At 42.1% G+C, this 19,091-nt stretch overlaps 1 protein-coding gene across 14 annotated transcripts in view; it reads left to right on the top strand.

Annotated features, from left to right (window-relative positions):
• CELF2 (CUGBP Elav-like family member 2) overlaps positions 1-19,091 on the top strand; it is a 563,407-nt gene that overhangs the window by 457,127 nt on the left and 87,189 nt on the right. For all 14 annotated transcript variants that reach the window (XM_057403784.1, XM_057403774.1, XM_057403773.1 and 11 more), the window contains one exon: positions 6,575-6,657. In XM_057403784.1, the coding sequence (XP_057259767.1) occupies positions 6,575-6,657 (83 nt within the window). The remainder of the gene's footprint in view (positions 1-6,574; positions 6,658-19,091) is intronic.

The raw sequence follows: 19,091 nt of genomic DNA, 5'->3' as shown, positions 1-19,091 counted from the left end.
CCTGGTTGTGAATCCTGCCTACATTCAGCTAATGTATTAATATTAGCAGTGGCATCGCTATAATATGTGCTGTCATTAGAGTGGCAATGCGATTTCCTGGCTGGTGACAGAACTGGTAATACGGTTTCCATCAGGGTGCCAATTATATCAAACTATTAGCAAACCTGAGCTAATTGGGAGGCGGCATTGTTAGAGGTTGATTTCTGCAGTATATGGCAATTCTATCGGGGATTTCTTTGGGACTGGATCATTGCCATCATACTCTTGAGCAACTCTATATACAGTAGAGCAAGAAGATGGTGCAGGTAGGAAACAGAAGGCATCCCTGCCTTAGACACCTTCTTTTTCTGTTCAGCACAATTATAGGGATGGTTGAATTTTTATTTCTGGAAATGTTTTCTGCTTCCCTTTGTCATGATCTTCTGTTTGCTATTCAGGCCATTCATGTTTTAATCTGGTTTTGCATGAAGTCACCCAGCCAAAATCTCTAAGACTTGAAACATCTCTCCTCATACTGGACTGGTGTTGCCCATGCAGGCTAGGCTAATTGCGCTAAAATCTGTGATGAAGAAGAAATTACAAACAAGGCTCCCATTGTACTGCACCAAGTGTAATGGATGTGGAAAAGCTTGTTGCTGAGCCACACACCTGAACTCCTGTAGCAGCAGGTCTTTTTGCAGTGGCTTTCATGGAAGAGAATTTTTGATGTCTTCATTGGCACTTGGCAAATGACAGTGTAGGTCATGGCGGGTTTGGTTGCAAATCACATTGCTCAGGAAGGTGTTTGTGATTTACAGAGCACGTATTTCAGCTTTCAGGTGAAATGCACGAGGCCCTTTTAAGAGGCAGCCCTGCTGAATTTCAGTATAGCATTTAAATTTTGGTAGGGGAAGAATGAATGTAGAAATCAGGAGATGAACGTTTGGAAGGAAAAAAAAAAAAAGAGAAGGAAAAAGAAATCCTCCTTAACTTAAACTAGCTTGAAATGTTCTGGATTGACAAGAAGCTACTGTCCCCATTGAGATTCTAAGCTTGTATGAAGCCAGCACCTGTTCTGCTTGCAAATGCACACACAAAAGTTAGTTTCATTCACAGAAAGAAAGAAACATAGCAGGACTTCACTCATTTAGCCTTCCAGGGCCTTCAGTCCCTTGATCTGTCAGCCCCTTAGAATTCAAACACAGCCTTTAAAGGAATTTTCAATTCACAACATGATGACTTTGTTGATGTCCTGAATGTGAATGTATTTTGAATTGAATTAGTCTGCCAGGATTCTATTACTTGCTAAAAGAATACAGAGTTCAATCATCAGATAATCATTATAGCTGTTTTGAAGTGTTTATTTTATTAGTCCAGAAGGTAAAGCAAATTTCATACTTTTAAGTTGTTGCAGGCTTTGCAGGCACACTGATAAGCTCTTGTATTTCTATACCCTATGGTTAGGGTTCAGATACTGGCAGCAGGTGATAATATGCACAACGCAGAGAGATCCAAACTGACAAATTTTGACAGTTGAAAACTACAGAAACTGATAAATCAGACCAGTGAATATGAGGTTTAGGGTGTTGTGTTTTTTTTTTTTTCCTCCTTTATCTTTTCCCTTTTAATTCCCAAATTTTCAGCACTTTTTTTCAAGCAAATCGAAACCTCAGAGCATCTTGTAGAACAACGTGTTTTAATTCCCGTTCAGATCCAAGGGTTATTTTCTCCTATTGATGCACATGTGTAATTCCTGGTAATTTTAACCTGGGAATCAGATACTCAGTTTAGGGAGCTGTGAGAGACTTTTTTCGCACCCGAAGCAAGATGGAGGTTGCCGTATCCATTCAAGCATGAAATCCTGGCTGAGAGATTAAGCCTCTTACACAGATCCCAGTGCCGTTAACTGCCAGCAAGGACTGTGTAAGCCACATCTCCGAGTGGAGGAGAGCTTCCTTTTGTTAGTTGTTCAGAATTAGGAATGTCAACAGCTCTCCCGGAGTAATTAGTCTGTGTTTGGATTGGGAAAGAGATAAAAATAATGACATGGTGGAGCTCCCAGTCATGTGGCTGTATCTGAGCCGAGCAAAGCTGTGTCTGCTCTGCTGGGTGGATGCGAGGGGTTCGCGGGTGGCTAATATGGGTCATAGAGCAGAAGCAGCATGGAAGGAGAAGTCCTATAGCAGGTCACTAACAGCTCTTTGGAAAGATCCTTTTGCTCATAGGAGGAGCAGCATTATTTGAAGTTTCATGATGCAAACTCTGCCATTTGTTGTCATTTCAACAATGTGCACAAGCATCCTCCAGAAACCCAGGTTTGTTGTCAGTAGAAATTCATGGGTATCATGGTGTGAGTCCTCACCATTTGCCCATCTTCTTAATGGTTGCTTTAGTGAAGCTGTAGCTGCATGATCCATGTGTAATCTGCTGCTGCCATCTTTGACAGTTACTCAGGTAACGTGGATTCTAGCCATACACGGGGCTGTTTGCCCCTGGCCGTGTCTTGCTAAACAGGTTTCTGTGGAAATTAAATAAATAAAATCTCCACCGCTGCTGCTAATTGGTGCCTTTGGCAGCCTGAGCAGGGGCTTGTGAATTGAATGTGTCATGGAGAATTGAATGTGTCAACTCGCTCCCAGTGGCTGGGACCTTGAGGTCTTTTTCTGGCACTAAATTTCCTTCGAAAAAAGAAAAAGGGAAAAAAAAGAGAAAAAAAACAAGCTGAAATAAGAGCTCTTTTCCCTTTTTTTTATTGAACAAGGTGTTGAAGTTGAGCATTGTAGTGTACACACTGCGGTGTTTTCTCGTCAGATGCTTTGAGAAGTAGGGCTCATTTCTGCCTTTGTTTCTCAGGCATCCCATTTGTTGCTATTAGTCGCTGTGCAGCACAGGGTGGCAGGTTTTATTCAGTCTGTTCAAGCATCTGGCAGAATAGCCATGAAGTTGTGGCTGATGTCCTTAAGGGACTGTGAGGATCTGCATGATTCATTCAGTCTTTTTTCTAGGTACAAAGAAGAAATGTCTTACGCTGTAGTAAATGCGGTTCCAAGTAGAGCACAACCCAGCTCACCAAAACACAGGAGATGTGCTGCATCGGAGGCACTGACTGGCAGCACAAGCTCCAGTTCCTTTGGTCAAGTAGATACTAACCCACATGGAGTTAAACTGGGCTGTGTTGGGGATCAGCAGAACCATGTCCACAACCCAATTCACCTTTGAAGTTTCCTTGAACTGGGAGGGGAGAAGTCTATCACTGTCAGGCTTTGAGTTATTTGGATGTCAGAAAAGTTTAGTTGTGGTTCAAGCTGCTGTCAGGTTTGTTGGTGATGAAGCCAAGATTGTGTGTGCAGGGGGATGGAGAGAGGAGGGTCGGGTTTTTCTTTCCTCGTAGTAGGAAACATACTTTTTTTTTCTAGTGGTGTCACTGATTTGTCTTTGGCAATATTGCCAAATATTTCCTTGGGAAAATGGAGGGATAAAAGTTGTTTACTAATTGTCTTTCAGCAGCATCCAGCTACCAGTCTTAAAGCACATATTAGCCCTGTCCTCTTACACAGGCATCTTCCCTTCCAGGATTTCTGCAGAACGGGCTGAATTTGGTACTTTTGTCTATGGGATGTAGTACTGGGCCAAAGAGATTATACACTGAATGCATCTTCAAAGCTGACCCATGGGGGCTGCAGTGGTTTGTGTCACTTGGCAGCAGGCACCTTTGGGAAGTCTATAACCTGAGCTATAAGTGTTTCCTTTGGGCCCTCTGCACTTTTGCCTTTTCTGTTCTTCTGTGTTGTGATTTTCTTTTTTTAGCCCATCCCTGACCTCTTCAGCAGATAGCTTCAGAATCAGGTGTCCACAACTGGTGCCGGTACTCTCCTCAAACCACAGCAAGCTATCTCTAGCTTTGCTGTGGGTCTTGTTTGGGCTTGTTTTTGTAGGAAGATACAAGCAAAATGAGTCCAGAGAAAGGTTTTATCCATGTGTTTTTTCAGATTTGTTGGTCTGTGAGCTTAGAAGTCTCCATTTTTGTCAGGGTCCAGGGACCTGCCTGGAACATCTGCGTGTTTCCCATTAAGCTACTGTTTCCTCCCATCCCTCATTCACAGAGACATTTTCCTCTTCTGCGCTATTACTTCCCAAAAATGACTAGTTAAAGGGTATTTTACAGCGTATTCATCTTTCAAGTGCAGTTCTTTCAGGTAGTGCCAAGAATGATAAACCAGTAGATTTCAAACATCTTATTGGAATAAACCCACAGCGCTGGAATATAAAATGAACTCTCTGGACCCATGGTAGAGGACATCACAATCACAAAGTCATGACTGTCGCTTGATATCTTCCCCCCTGAACCCTCTCTCCTGGTTAAAAATCTTTATGCTAAAAAGCTAACAAGCCAAATGAAGAAACAATAGAAGATTGACTTTGGAGCCGGCTGGCAGGATAGAAAACACGGCGCTATTAAATGTCCTAAACTCGGATTTATTTCCCGTTTTCATTCCGGAGTAAAATAATTCAAATTTTCAGACTTTTCCAGTGGAATAGGAGATTTAGAAACACAGGAAGCGTGAATCATAGCAGGCTGTGGCTGTCTGTAATGCTTGTCTCTGCCAAACAGCATTCAGCTCACTGAAACAATTATTAAACCATCTCTATTGTAAACTGTGAAATTTTAAGGAACCTGTTGGCAAGATGAAAACTGTTTCTCTCAGCATTACCTGCCTGCCTGTGTATTGTATTGCATCCAAGTGCTTTTCTGCATTACGGATAAACTCACTGTATGCCAGCTGGGAATACATGATTACCTTTGCTTGTTATAAAGGTAACTGTCGTCGCTGCCCTGGCTGCAAAGCCATAGGGGGTGTTCACAGTGCAATGCACAGCTTGAGCCAAACAAGAGGTGGTGAAGGGGTGTTCTGGATTCAGCCCTTCCTTCCAAAGTGTGGTATAGCCACCTCCATACCGTTACTCTAAATGTTTGCTAGCTATCTGTGCTTTCTCCCGGGCCTCCTGTGCTATTCTGGGGATGCTGCGAGGTTGAACACAAGCAGGCACACCAGGTGGGATGTGGTGTTTCACCTTAGTCAACATTAGGGAGCTGATGCACCATCTTTGCTCATTGCCCAGAGGACAGATCATTTTGTTTGGGTTATACTTTGAGGGAACACCAAGGTTTGGGAGTCAGGGATTCTTCTGTCAAAACTGTTTGATTTTGAATTTCTCTGGAGTCGTAACAAATCTCTGTCTGTGATTAAGAGAATAGCCTTGTTTTCTGGTTCATCAGTAAAATCTGCATCATTTTGTTTGATATGAAGCAGGTTTTTACTTCAGTAGCCACTTCTGCCTCCCAACTAGCATTACCCAGCATGTTTTTCCTCTCTGCATCCCCGTTGCTCTGTAAGAGGTTTGGGGTCTCTTCTTAATGTGACATGGCTCCAAAGCAGGGTCTATGGGACAAGGGCTGCATTCAGCTCTGCTGTATTTCCTCTATGGACAGAGTTGCAACTCCAAGGGTGGTCATACGTCACTGATCTGCTGTGCTGGGTGGGAACTATTTAAGCATGAATTTTCCTTATGTATATATACCTGCAGTCTCAGGTTTATGTATACAAGCATGTGAGAGGTGCTTTTTAAAAGTAAAGTTGAAATCACAAGCTGGGATACTGTGTTAAGCATCATACATTCAACATGGATGCAAGGTCCCCCTGTAGTAAGCTCTCTGCACATGCCCTGTTCATGCCTAGAAACGGATTGCAGCAAGTCAGATCCTGGTCCTTGCTTCTTAGTCTCATGCCTGTCATGTTCTGGCTCTTCCCTGGAAATCTACTTGTGAGCCCTGTCCTGCCCTGGGGCTGGTGTTGATCTGCCTGGATTGTATGTCCTGTGGGAAGAGTAACTTTAAATGTTTGCAGTGGAGAAAGCAGCAGCAATGTGTGTTTGGTCCCACAGACAACCTGGTTGGACCACACTGCCAAAGGGAAAACTATAGGATTAAGGCAACCAAAACTGTCCTGCTGAAGTTAAGACAGATGCAGGGGGAGCAGAGCCTCACTTACGCTGTCAAGCATCAGCAGCCTCCACTACCCCACCAGTGGTGAATTCTCCTGTAGCTTATTTTTCCCTCTGTAACTGAGATGAGTGTCCTACCTGTTTTCACATAGAGGGAACAAACTGTAGCTCTTACATATAAGGCTCCATAAATAAGGTCCTGCTTTAACCTGATTTTCTGTCTGGGATGCAACAATGAATTCCTGCTGCTTGAGCTTACCCTGTTGCTTATATTCAAAATATAATGGGGAGCCTTCAGAAAAATAGAACCTTATTTATACTGTACAAAGCCAATTGGATTTTGGTTAACAATTTCTAAGTGATTGCAGTTCACTAACAATGTAGGTGTGCTATAGATGCAATGCACAGGGGGTGACATTTTATTTTAAACCATAAAAGCTTTCTTTTATTCATGTCATTCAAGCAGACTCATGATAATTCGCATTTCCAGCTTTCATAATGTGTTTTTCAACCGCTGTTTTTTGTCCCTCCCTATTGTACTCTCACAAATCATACTCACTAATTTCTGAAAGCTTTTCATTTCTCTCTATAGGTTGTTGTTTCGTAACATTTTATACCAGAAAAGCTGCTCTTGAGGCACAGAATGCACTGCACAATATTAAAACTTTACCTGGGGTGAGTACATTTGCTTTTTGATTCTAATTATTTTATTGCCAGCAAAAAAATATCCCTTTTGCTCAAGATGCTGCTTGGTGCCCTACATGACCTTGATCTCTTCAAGGGAGGGTGGCTAACCTGATGGTCTCTCCTGTAACAGTGCCAGTCCTGTAGCAATGGCATCATCTCAAAAGGCAGTTGCTCTTCTGTAGAAAGTCCCTAGGCTGGAAACAGTGCTGATTCCTGCTGACTCGAGGCAGTTACTGAAACACAGTGTGCATTCAATTCTTTCTTTATTTAAGGGGGAGGAAGAGGGGGGAAAAAACATATGGCAGGAAAACACCTCCCTTCTCCACCTGAGAAGGGAGAGAAGAGGAAAAGACAAAATACAGCCAACTCTGTTAAATGCAGCCTTTATCCACATGGTTTCTAAACAACCTGACTGTGTTGGTGTGGCGGCTGCACATCAGGGTACCCTAAAGAGTGGCACCACGTAGCTGCTTGCAGTGTCATCCTGTTTCCTGTCCCCACCTCTCCTCAGCAACCTGTGCTCAATGACACCTCACACCGGTGGTTGAAACAATTGTAGTTGTGTTGTACAGACTGTAGCTTGTGTTATCCTACAGATGTAAGTTACAGGGTAAAAAGAAGTATATCACTGGTAATAGCATGATGGAAATCTGAAATGTTCTTGTTCCAATGTATTCGTTTCTTTTACTGAACATAGTCAAATACTTTGGGGATGGGAAAGGAAAAATATAAGGGATGGGGGATATTCCCTGTTGATGTAGGGGAAGTGTTCAACAGTATGGTTGGAGTGTGTGGTTACAGCCACAAAAATAAATGCATATATAGAGCACTGCATAAATAAATAGAACATTGGCTGGACTGACAGTTACATGACCAATATCTCCCTTAGTTCCTATGTCCTCTGTGTGCAATTGGGCGCTATGTGTTTGAAAAATTCACATCTGGCCAGCTCACTTTATACAGCTCCCGTTAGAAAAGCCACCTCATCTGTCATGAAAATGACCAAGGTAGACAAGTATGTTGGATAGATCCCCGTGAGTCCTGCTAATTCACCAAGGTAAAATGGGAGTCATTCACCCCTGAAAGTGCTGGAAGAGGCAGTAGGAATTCTGCAGAGGTAGGCCAGCTACAAACAAATGAAAGAAAAATTGTGGCACTTCAGATTCAAGCCTTGTTTTCCAGCAGCTGCCCCTTGCAAAGGACGGTGTTGAGGCCTTACAAGCGGCAGGCTCATCTTTTGAGGGTGTAGAGGGTGGATGTGCCATCCTCAGAGAGACAGGAATGCTCTGAGGGACAATTCCCTTTGAGACCTCTTCAGAGCTCAGGTTGAATCTTCTGGCTCTGCAACCCCACTTGTTGGTTTCCATCCCCACTGCCAGAAAATGCTGAGCCCTTCGATGAATGTTCTCTAACCTGGTTCAGCTAGTATTACGCTTACTTAACCCAACTCGTCGTGTAATTGCTGTCCAAACTGCTTTGAGTCAAATGGTCGTGCTGAGTGGCTGGGTAGAGTGGACACTTAAGTGGAAGTGGTCCCAGGCTGCTGGAGCCAGCATCCCTGGGTCCAGGTAGGCTATGGGACCCTACCCTGAAGCTCTACCACATCACTGCCCTTGGAAGCAGAGAGGGTCCTTTTGTTTGCTCTGCTCTTCCCTGAGGCCCTCGAGCTGGCTGCTGTGTTTTGGGTGATCTCAGTTGTCCCAGTGGGCGATTCAGAGAGGCAGACTCCTTCCCTGACTTCCTCATGTGTCTCTAGCTCTTTGTCATTTAAAACTTACTTTTGCAGGCTGTGATTTTCTATCCTGACTGTGAGGTTACAAACTTATCCTTTAAGGAAATAGGAAAATTACATTCCCGTGTCTCTGGGGCCTGGGCTTTAAAAATATTCCTGATACTGCCAGAGATGTGAAGATTTTCCTTTGAGATAAGTTGTTATACCACCTTCTTAAAGGGACACTTCTAACAAAGAGAAGCAACTCAAATACAGGTTCATTGCTTCTCTTCGAGAATGATTCAGCACATATTATGCGACAGATTCCATATTCCTGTATTTTGCATGTGCTGTATGCTGCATTCAGTGTATATGGTGATACTGCTATGCTGCATCTGTGTGTTCCCAAAATAACTTCATTTCAGCACACTTTAAAGTTGTGGCGCATGTGCTGCAAACCCTTCAATTCATACAGGATTCTCCTGGTATGAAGTTTAGCAATTTCCATGTCGTTAGCCCTTGCCTGCTAAGCAGCTTTCACTGGAAGAGCAGGAATCAGCAGTGGATATATCCACGTGTGAAACAGTCTCAGGGCAAATGGAGGCAATCTTCTGGCAGAGTTACAACGAGGGATGAATTTGGATCAGGTTCATTTGGGCATCCAGTGTCAGCCTGCAAGATATGGTATGTAGGAGGCTCTGTAATAAGGTGTCTGCTGGAAACAAAAGAATCCCTGCCTTCCACTTTTACTATAATACCACCATGCGTCAGATAAGAGGCATCCTTAATTAGCCCAGGAAGAAAATCCAAGGCAAAAGCAGGTGATTTATTACTGCAAGGTAAGGAACGATGGCAGAGGCGGATGCAGGGGGCTGCAGGGGTGCTGCAGCGATTGAAACTCACCTGCATTTTACCTGCACACATGTATAACCCGTACTGCTGCAGTAGCATGGAGGAAAATACATCTGTGTTCCTTAAATCATACAAGCCAGATTATTTTGTCTGTTAGTATCTTCATTTCTTGCATGCAGACTTGCTTCACGTGCCTTGGTAAGCAGGTTTTGGATCAGCACTGGTGAAGCCAAAAAAGTGAGGGTTTAGTGTGAAATTTATCCCCCTTGTGATACTGCACATCCAGTTTAATTTAGGTAGGTATTTAATCAAAGCCTGCAGTGTTCTGTTTCTACATCTACTTTTTTGCATGGGCCTCATCCTTAAGGGAGGTATAAAAACACGAGTGCTTTATCTGCTCCTTTGAGCTGCACCCTTTTAGTGGACATGAAGAAAATAAGACCAGACATAAATGATTAATACAGAATCTTGGAAGAAAATATTGCAGGGTGCCTTGCTGTTTGATTACAAGCCTTGGAATTAGTCAACATTTCCATAATTCTAAACCAATATACACCTGTTTTCCCACTGTGATGTGAAGGCACAACTTAATTTAACAGAAACCCCGCTGTGCTAAATCTCTCATTAAATACCAAGCTAGTTCTGTAATTTAAAGTTGCAGCACCACTATTTTAACTGAATTGCCTTTGTATTATAAAATTAATAAGAAGTTAATGATGCACTTTGCTGTATTCTCTCAGATACGTGTGTTTTTCACAGCGACAACAACAAAAAAGAAAGATAAAGAAGAAAAACATGTCACCAGCTGACATCTCAAGGCTTTTCTGGTTTTAATCATTTTCCTGAGGATAAAATTCATTTAAAAGATTATTTTTTTTTTACACTTTTAAAAACTTTCAGCATAAGTAGGATCAAACATTGTCTTTTTCCTCATGATTAGTATAATCTCTCTGTTAGTCATAATATTCCTTGTCATACAATGGAGCTTTTATCTTTCCCCCAAAATGTATTTAGATGTCGCTTGTTATGGTAGGATTGCTGCTAGGCAGAGAAGATACACAGTGTTTGAGAAATACAGGCATATTGATATATATAATACATATCCACGCAGTAGGGACAGTTCTGTTTGCTTGGTGCTGGCATCACAAGTAGCTTTTATGCCTTGTAAATGAACAACGTGAATTTCCAGATGTGTCTTTTCAGATACAGCACGCAAGCACATAGCTCATAACCTAACTCATAGGGATGTGGTTTGTATTATTCAGCTTCCAGTCAGCTTTTCTTTGAATGTTTGTTTGGATTTTGTTTTAAAAGGCTGAAGGGAGGAAAGGGAAAACCTCAAATTGAATGTAATAATGATCTTAGAAATGTGCTTCCTTGGGATGAGATGTAGAACTGAGGCCTTTAACTAGTCTCATCTTCATTAAGGATCTCATGGCTTTGTTAGTGGTGTTTAACTTCTATTCCCTAAACAAAATAATCCAATAAATTCCACCCATCTAAATGTATTCTGTACCTTCACTTAGATGTAATAATCTTAGTTCCCCTGTGCTCTAATTTGCTGCTTAGTGAAAATTGGCTTCTGTATAGAGGGCAAATCTCAAAGAGCTCTATGCAGGGACTGCTTTAGCTGCCTTCATGGCACTGGCATTTTTTGTTTGTTTTAGTTTTAACATGCATTAGTTTAAAACCAGAATGTGCTCTGTTTTTCTAACTAATGCATCTTGTAGGATTTCCTGGCAAGAGTTAAGTGCAGATAGGTTACACAAGAGCACTATATGTTGGTTGGATTCTTGGAGACAAATAGACAAATAAATACATCTTTAATTTCATGCAGAAGCTGTTTGAAGTCCGGAATCGATGGGAACCCATTTGTAAAATCAACACCTAAAATCTGCCTCTTTGGAGTCTTTGTTCTGCGTTTGAAGTGAGATTGATCTGACATGGCAGCAATTATTTGTTGCCTATATGTATATTTTTGCATATATCCTCATAGCTAAGATTATCACAAAAAATAATTTACAGCCCACACTGTTTAAGCCTTAGCATTCCTATGCTTTTAATGATTAATGGTTTATGCAGTTCTTACTTCAAATAGGATATACTGTTCCAAGTAGCAGCAAACCCTTTGTATTGAAGTTCTGGCACGAAATTAGGACATTAGCTGTATGAATCAATTTAATTAAGAATCTAACAATGGAGAAATGCAGTTTTGAGACGGCTCTTAAACCTTTTAACAGCAAGGAGGAGTTTGTAAGATCCATCTTGCAAAACACTCATGGCTTCCTTTGTGCCACATGTTGTCGAGGGAAAGATTTTTCAGTTTGTACATTAAAAGAATTACTGCTGGTTTCATTGGATGTTATTTCCGTGATAGGGAAACAGGACTGTCTTAGAGGATACTTTTCCTTAAGTATCATGTGCTGGCTGGAAGGAAACTTCAGGGTCCATTTAGGGGTGTAGAGTATGAAAAACTGAGTTTTAAAGAGGAACTTGGATCAAAGGAGGGCCAAAGAAATGATCAGAAGCTTCTCTCCTGTGGAGTCAGGCTGAGAGAGTTGGGGTTGTTCAGCCTGGAGAAGAGAAGGCTCCAGGGAGACCTCATTATGGCTTTTCAGTGCTTAAAAGGGGCCCATAAGAAAGATGGGGAAGAGACTTTTTTAGCAGGGCCTTTTGCAACAGGACAAGGAGTGATGGTTTTAAACTAAATGAGGGGAGGTTCAGGCTGGATGTGAGGAAAAATTCTTTCCAATGAGGGTGGTAAAATCCTGGCACAGGTTGCCCAGAGAGACGGTGGATGCACCATCGAGCAACCTGATCTAGTTGGAGATCAGGTTGGACTAGACAAGCTTTGGAGGTCCCTTCCAACCCAAACCATTCTATGATTCTATTATCATTCTTCTCTTTGGTACCCGTTCACCGTAGGGTTTGTTCTGCCCTACACCAAGCTGACAGTCATCATCATGATGCCAGTCTGCTTTGGGGCTCCCCCTTGGCTCCACAGACCACCTCAGGCTTCACGTTAGTGTAAAACCCACTCGGTCTTGCTACGTGCCATGGTGTTGTTATCACATGTATCACAAGGAATCACCATGGCCCCTCGGGGGTATGGGGCTTAAGGCGTTGTAACATGGGAGAGAAATCTCAGCACTGTGCTGAATCGGTTTAGCAGGTTATTTAACCTTCAGAATAATCTGCATCCGTGACGCCTTACTATGAATCCACATTCACTTTCTGATAAAATACCATTTGAACAAGGAGCAAAGAAGCAAATACATGTCTGATTTTCACTTTACATCATGAGCTAGTTTCTAATGAATATCCCGGTACACTCCTTTCTGGGGTAACGTTTTAATATCCAGTTCCCTTCTCTGCTTTAGGCCTTATGAGTTGTCAGTACTTTATGAACATTATGTAAAAATTACCTGTAATAAAGAGGTAATCATCCAATATGACTTGAATAATAGCCTGAATATGATATATCAGTGACTTTGAGAGATTTTGACAAACAGAAAGGGAATTCAAAGAGCAATTAAGTTAGTTAAGGGATTGCAGTGATTGATTTATGATGACAAATTAAACTAATTCAGTACCCATATAGCATGGCCAAATGCTGTTTAATGAAGGATCCAAAAAGTCTAGAACTGCTTAAAGGATAAAAATAACCAGATGGGAAAGTGGAGGATTCCCAGGGTGCGCCTATTCCTAGGAATTGAGCTACAAGACATTGAATGATGTTAAGAAAGTGAATCTGGCCCATTTCTTTCTTCAAAATATTATGCAAATGGAACCACTTAATGATACATATTCCAGCTCCGAAGTGGGTTTTTATTATGCAAATACACCTCTGCCACCTCAATACAAGTTGCCATAACTTTGCCACTTAAATGAAAAATCAGTATTTGCACTAAATTCAGGTACCTTAGTAGGAAGGTTGGCTTTGCACCTACCATTGTGTGAAAGACAGAACAGATCACCAACTGAACAACTGTAAAAAGGGACTCAGGAGCCCAGTGAAATCCCTGTAAGTAGCAGAGCTTGCAGCTTAATGGTGGAGTGATGGTTGTTGTGCAGGTGTAGGGAGAGGGGAATATTGACAGTGAAAATAACTTCTTTAAATTGAATTCAATTCAGAATTATATTGTCCCTTTCTCTCAATGAAGAAGGGGGGCAGATTCACCTTCCTGTACAGCCTGACCATTAGGATAGCTTTCTGGCATGCAGGAGAATGCAGTTCATGTCCTCTCTGGCTTGTTTGTTATAAGGATTTAATTTAAATTGACCTTACAGATCCTTCACCACTGGACTTGGTTGAGATTGGAGGTCACTCTTTCTCCTCTTGAAGCTGTTCCATTGTGTATGAAAATACTAAACTCTCATGGGGTTGAAAGAAATCAAGCAAAAGCACTTGGTTGCCTAGTACTGAGGGCAGTGACTCAAGAATTGTGCTATCAGAATATGAGTCAGTGCTCTAATAAGTATTTTTATTATTTGGTAAAGCTTGAAATGTTTGGAAGATGCTCTCTAAGAACAGGGAAGTACAGGAAGATCTATTGACCTGGAACACTGGGAGAAGGAGGCTAAGCATCGATCTACCTTACTCAGGGGAGGATGATGCCACAGCCTAACCCCTGGAATATGTCAGGAGGGTGTAGAGCTGCATGGGGTATGGACATCAGTGAGCTGTTTCAGATCCCAGATGCTCCTATCAGACTGTTGCTTTTCCCTGATGTAGCAGGTCTGCTGAAAAGCCAGGAGCTCATTAGCCCAGCTGCAAATGCAGTTAGATGCACACTGGATTTTTTAGATAGCTCTTTTGGAGTAGTTCAGGGCACATTTTTTGCAGTATAACAACATTGGGATGGAAACTAAGTAATGCAAAATTCTGGCTTAACCGCAGAAAAATTCCCTACTGTGAAGCCCATCCCCAAAAGGCCGAACTGTTCTGGTGTGTGACTTCTGATTTCCATAACTCCGGACAGTTGAGGTCATCACTTTGCAAAGTGCCTCCAGAATTCAGCATCCAACTTAGAACATCTTACTCAGCGAGGCTGGAGGATCTGTTCACAGGATATCACTTCCTAGCTGGGTACCCAGAAATCACTGACTGGAGAACCATTTGCTGTGTGCTTCAGGATGGAAAATGGAACACAATTGAGAGGCCATCGCTGGAGTACTCTAGGGTATTGCAAAGCTCACCAAGATTTAGGTGGGATGCTTAGCTAAGGATAATAGCCCAGGCACTCTCTTAAGCAGCTATTTATCCTGCTGCTGGTGTTAGCTGTTTTCTGCTATCTGGAACAGAAAGTACAGGTGCTTCAGTCAGCCTCATTAGCACCATGACACAAGCTATTAAAATTGTCTTTGTAATGAAAAACTAGTTCAGGGAGCCTTCCTAGCTGCCTGACTATTCCTACAATAGTGAAATTAGAAAGGCAAATCATAAACAATGTTGCAGGCATCAGGAAGCAACATCATTAGAGATGCCCTTGGATGCCATTTACCTGCCTCAACAGCATTGTTTGGCGCCCATGGGTTTGAGTTATGTTATTACTGAAGAGGCTGGGCTTCATGGCACGTTTATAGCAGAGAGATTGTTTGTTCAGCAGTCTTCTGCCATTGTGTCCAGCCCTATCAGCTGTGCTGCTTCTTTCAAAGACTTCTGTTGCGTGGTCTGTGGCTCTGTGCATTGCTATCGAAGGGATGCAGTGATGTCTCATTTAGTGTTTGTACTCCTGTGGTGGTGCAGGAAGCTGAGGAATCCCTAGCTAGCTTTCTTCCATCTCAATCAGGTAATGAACCATGCTGTTGAGATGCACCATGCTGTTTATATGTGACAACATACATGATGAGAGAGAAAAACCTAAGTCCTGACTTGTTTGTGGTCATTAGAAACCCCATAATATGTCCTGGAAAACCAGGTGAAACGGGGCAGCTTGATTGAGCCTCCTGCTCTAGTAACACACTTTGGCAATTATATTCTGCCTAATTAAAAATGCTCTTTGCAGACCCAGAGAGATAATTGATTTTTTTGCTCTTTGTCCAGAAGAAATTATCATCTTCATCAGCTTAGTTGGCGGAGCCACTTTGTCTGCTCTTCCCCTGTGGTGTGCAGAGCAATCCTTTCTCCTCTTGCCAGTGGGGTCGCTGGGGCTGCTAGAAATACTTTGGATTCATTTGGGTGCAGGTACCTCTCTGGGGTACAGATGTGTTCAACTGATTGTCATGGTAGACATCCAAAACCTGTAGGGACACTGAATTCCCAACCTGAAAAGTTAAAGAAGACCCCTGATGGCAGAGCTTGTATTTCATTCTGTTAGTGTATGGAGCAAGTGATCAGCACCCTCTGAAACAGAGAGCAAATATCATTAAAGTGTTATATACCTTTTAATGGGAAAAGCAGTACCAGGATGGGCAAAGCTAATGTTTGCCTTACTTTTGGACTGGCCCATTTTTTCACTTGCGGCTTTGCTGAAATCAGTAATGGCTTTGCTCCCAGAATGTAACCTGAATATCTCCGGGAGTGGAGAGAAGCAGTCATTGAAAAACATGCCACCATAACTCCATTATTAGCGAAAGCCCTTTTCTGTTGCTTGTGCCAGGGAAGTTAAAAAAGCAAAAACTGAAAAAAAAACCCCACCATTGAACTAAACAGAGTCTTAAGCAGTGGTAAACAAAATGTAGTTCCTTTGTGGTTGATTTTTATCCAGCTGCAGCCAAATATCAAAGCGATATCAAAGGAAAGCTACCCATTAATTAATTCAGACTGGCTTCACAAAGCAAGCTGGAGCTTTTGCTGATATCTGATTCTGACAACTTCCTAATCTTCACAAGTTGTCATTAAGAGTGGCATTAAAGCAGTCTGCAGTCAATCCCAGCTCTCGCCCATTGTAGCTCAGAGATGGGCTATCTCCCGTCGCAGGAGGAGGGGGGGATGCTCAAGCAGGGGTTAGAATAAGCAACTTTGCTTCTTTGCAAATGGAATTTGCAGTGTATCAGGGAATCTCATGAATACATTGCCTCTGTCATTCATTCTACGAATGCTCACCCAATCCCACTTGCAGCCATTACAAGTTGCAGGGAGTGGAAATTTTCTCTTCTGAAAGAGAAACACAAGGAAAAAACAGAGAGGGGAAAAAACAGAAAGAAGCTGATGTCTGAAAGGAATAATTGGAAGTCTGTAATGATCTTTAAGAAAGTATGAATAGAGCCTTATGACTGTTTTCAAGATAGAGAATTTAGGATTCTGGGTGGAATAAGATTGTGGAAAATAAGACACTAATCAGAGGGTAAGATTAATTTTAAACTAAGAACAACTTTGAGCAACCTAGTCTAATAGAAGGTGTCCCTGCCCGTGATAGGGCGTTGGAATTGGATGAGCTTTAAGGTCCCTTCCAACCCAAAACATTCTGGGATTGTATGAACTGAAAGCTAGGCACCTCCATAAGTGAAGCTTGTAATTCCACTGTGAAAATAAACACAACGCTCCCGTGTTCCTTACTGCCACCAGGATCTTTCAATGGGATTACAGCCTCATGCAGGGATGCGAGGTATGTGATACCTTTGTATTTCTATTCAGCTGCGAATGGCTCAAATGACTGAAGGGAGTCTGTGTTCCAGGCCACCACTTGAGCAAGTATCTGCCAGAGAGCAACTAATGCTATTTTGTGGCCAATTCATGAGGATACCTTAGAGGAAAATATGCTGTGTTATTATACAGTATGTTCATTTCCAATATTGTGAGGAATACAGAGACGATAAATGCCTTTGTGGGAGTACCCTCACCACAGCAGCATGGATGTAGACGATGCATTTATTTCCTCCAGGGACAAGCACTGCCCAAATACTATTGACAAATGGGAATTCTTTTTGATTGTGCACAGAGCTGAGGATCTACCATCATAAATAAAACTTAGATCAAGTATCAGGAAAAAACAGTATCTGCCCAATTAGAATAATCTTCTAAAGGAAACAAAGGTAAATCCCAGTCCTTACAGGCATTTGAGGTAGGAAAGGATTAGAAAATATGTGATAGGCAGTAATCCTGTAGTGGCATTAAGTCATTCGAGATGAACTACTGGATTTTGTCATCTCTCATTTCTGCAGTTACTAAGAAGTGAAAGAATTTGCTATGCTTGCATGAATATAGAATCCTCCTATTTGTACAAAAATATATGATTAACCCAAAAATAAAGACATTGGTAAGTAAGGGCTACAGTCAGTTTAAATGCTGTGCTTACACACTTAGGTCTGGATGGCTCTGAGGGTTGCTCAGGCAGGCGTGTCGCTTGCCTCTTGTGACCCTATTCACTTTGCAAAGAACAACAAGGGTTTATCCCAGTTTAGAAGTGTCCTGATAGCTAACAGCTCTCACGTCTGGCACTTGTCTTCCTCGCTGTTGATGTGACAGCCAAAAATAGAGGGTGTGACTTGGTGAAAATGTCTTTTCTGCACCCATGCCGTCCTCCCCTGTGCTTTCGTTGCCTTCTGCTGCCTTCACTGAAGCTGCAGCAGCCCTCAGGCTGCATTAGCCCTGCTCAGAATAAATAGCATACGCCAAGAAACCAGGAGTTCAAGACTTCCCGTAGCTCCAAATGCTCCCTTTGGAGCAGGTAGGATGAATGATGTAAGAGCTTTTCGCTCAGTTGGTTTTATCAGAGGACCTTGCTGATAGCTCCGGGTGGCCTCCAGCTGTTCCACCTGAAGCCATCTCTGCAAAGAGATTTCTTTGACCTTTAGGCAAGTTGTGCATAAAGATGTTATTCACGGGGCACAGCACAGAGAAAACTTCTAAATGAGTAGGATAGCAATATAAGGAATAAGTAAGAGAAGGCAACTTTCCACATACTGGCATTTACAGTGCCTACAGGAACCATGATGGTGCTTTTTCAAGAGAATCAGGGGGCCCAGTCTGTGGAAAAAATGCATTAAGGTTCATATTTGGGGTCAGGTGTTAGTTGAGAGCTTTACAGATGGGTGGAGGCAGGTTGATTTTGGCCTTCCTGTTCCTGATACTGTCCCTTTTACTAATGAAAGCTTAATCACAGCTCAGTCCAGATACCACCGCCAGCTGGAACTGACTCATTCTTCAAAAAATATACGTTTCTGCTAATGTTGTCCATGTTTTTCCTTGTTTGTTTAACTTCCCAACCAATGAATTTAAATACATTAGAATTCCTTCAGATTAGCATCATAAATGTATATTGCATGTTTAGTATGAATAAAAAATACTTCCCTCCTCCCAAACAAAACACTGGCAAAGTACATCAGCTACAGAGATGCGAACAAAAAACAACCTTAAAGAGAATGAGTTCATACAAGGGGTGGTTAAAAATTACATGGTTACTTAATGTGATTGCGGCTGCTCTTTGTAATTGTGCGTATACACATCTAGAGGGTCATCTTTTCATGTGGACAGTGCCTGTTCGTGTATGGTTGTGGCTGGAGACTGCAATAACATTCTGTTTTCATAGGTGGATCAAATATCAAGCTATCTTTTTTTTTCATTCTCTTTCCACAGCCAGATTATTTCGCCACTGCAGAGTATTGGCATAACACCGGGAGCTTTTATTTGGATGCTGATACTGGATAGTTGTGGAAAATTCCTGTAACTTCAGCTCATGGAGAGCTTAAATAGAATTTATGAGCCATATCCTCATTTGGCGTAACATATTATGGCTCTGCTGGTTAAACAATAAAACTGTACTGCTTACCCAGCTGATCACAGTCAGGCAAGGAGGATTTTTGACATCTTCATTCAAAAACCCTTTTCTACCTGAACGCTTTGGCTATTCCCTGCAATATTTAGAGGGGCATGCTGTTGACAAGTAGCTGGGGATTAGTCTGTGTTTGGTAGCAG

This window comes from Pezoporus wallicus, unplaced genomic scaffold, assembly GCF_028554395.1.
Source record: "Pezoporus wallicus isolate ANWC-B61680 ecotype Strahan unplaced genomic scaffold, APGP_CSIRO_Pwel_v1 contig_6978, whole genome shotgun sequence".
Lineage (NCBI taxonomy): Eukaryota > Metazoa > Chordata > Aves > Psittaciformes > Psittacidae > Pezoporus > Pezoporus wallicus.
The sequence above is the reverse complement of the archived record's forward strand: the minus strand, read 5'-3'. Positions and strand labels throughout refer to the sequence as shown.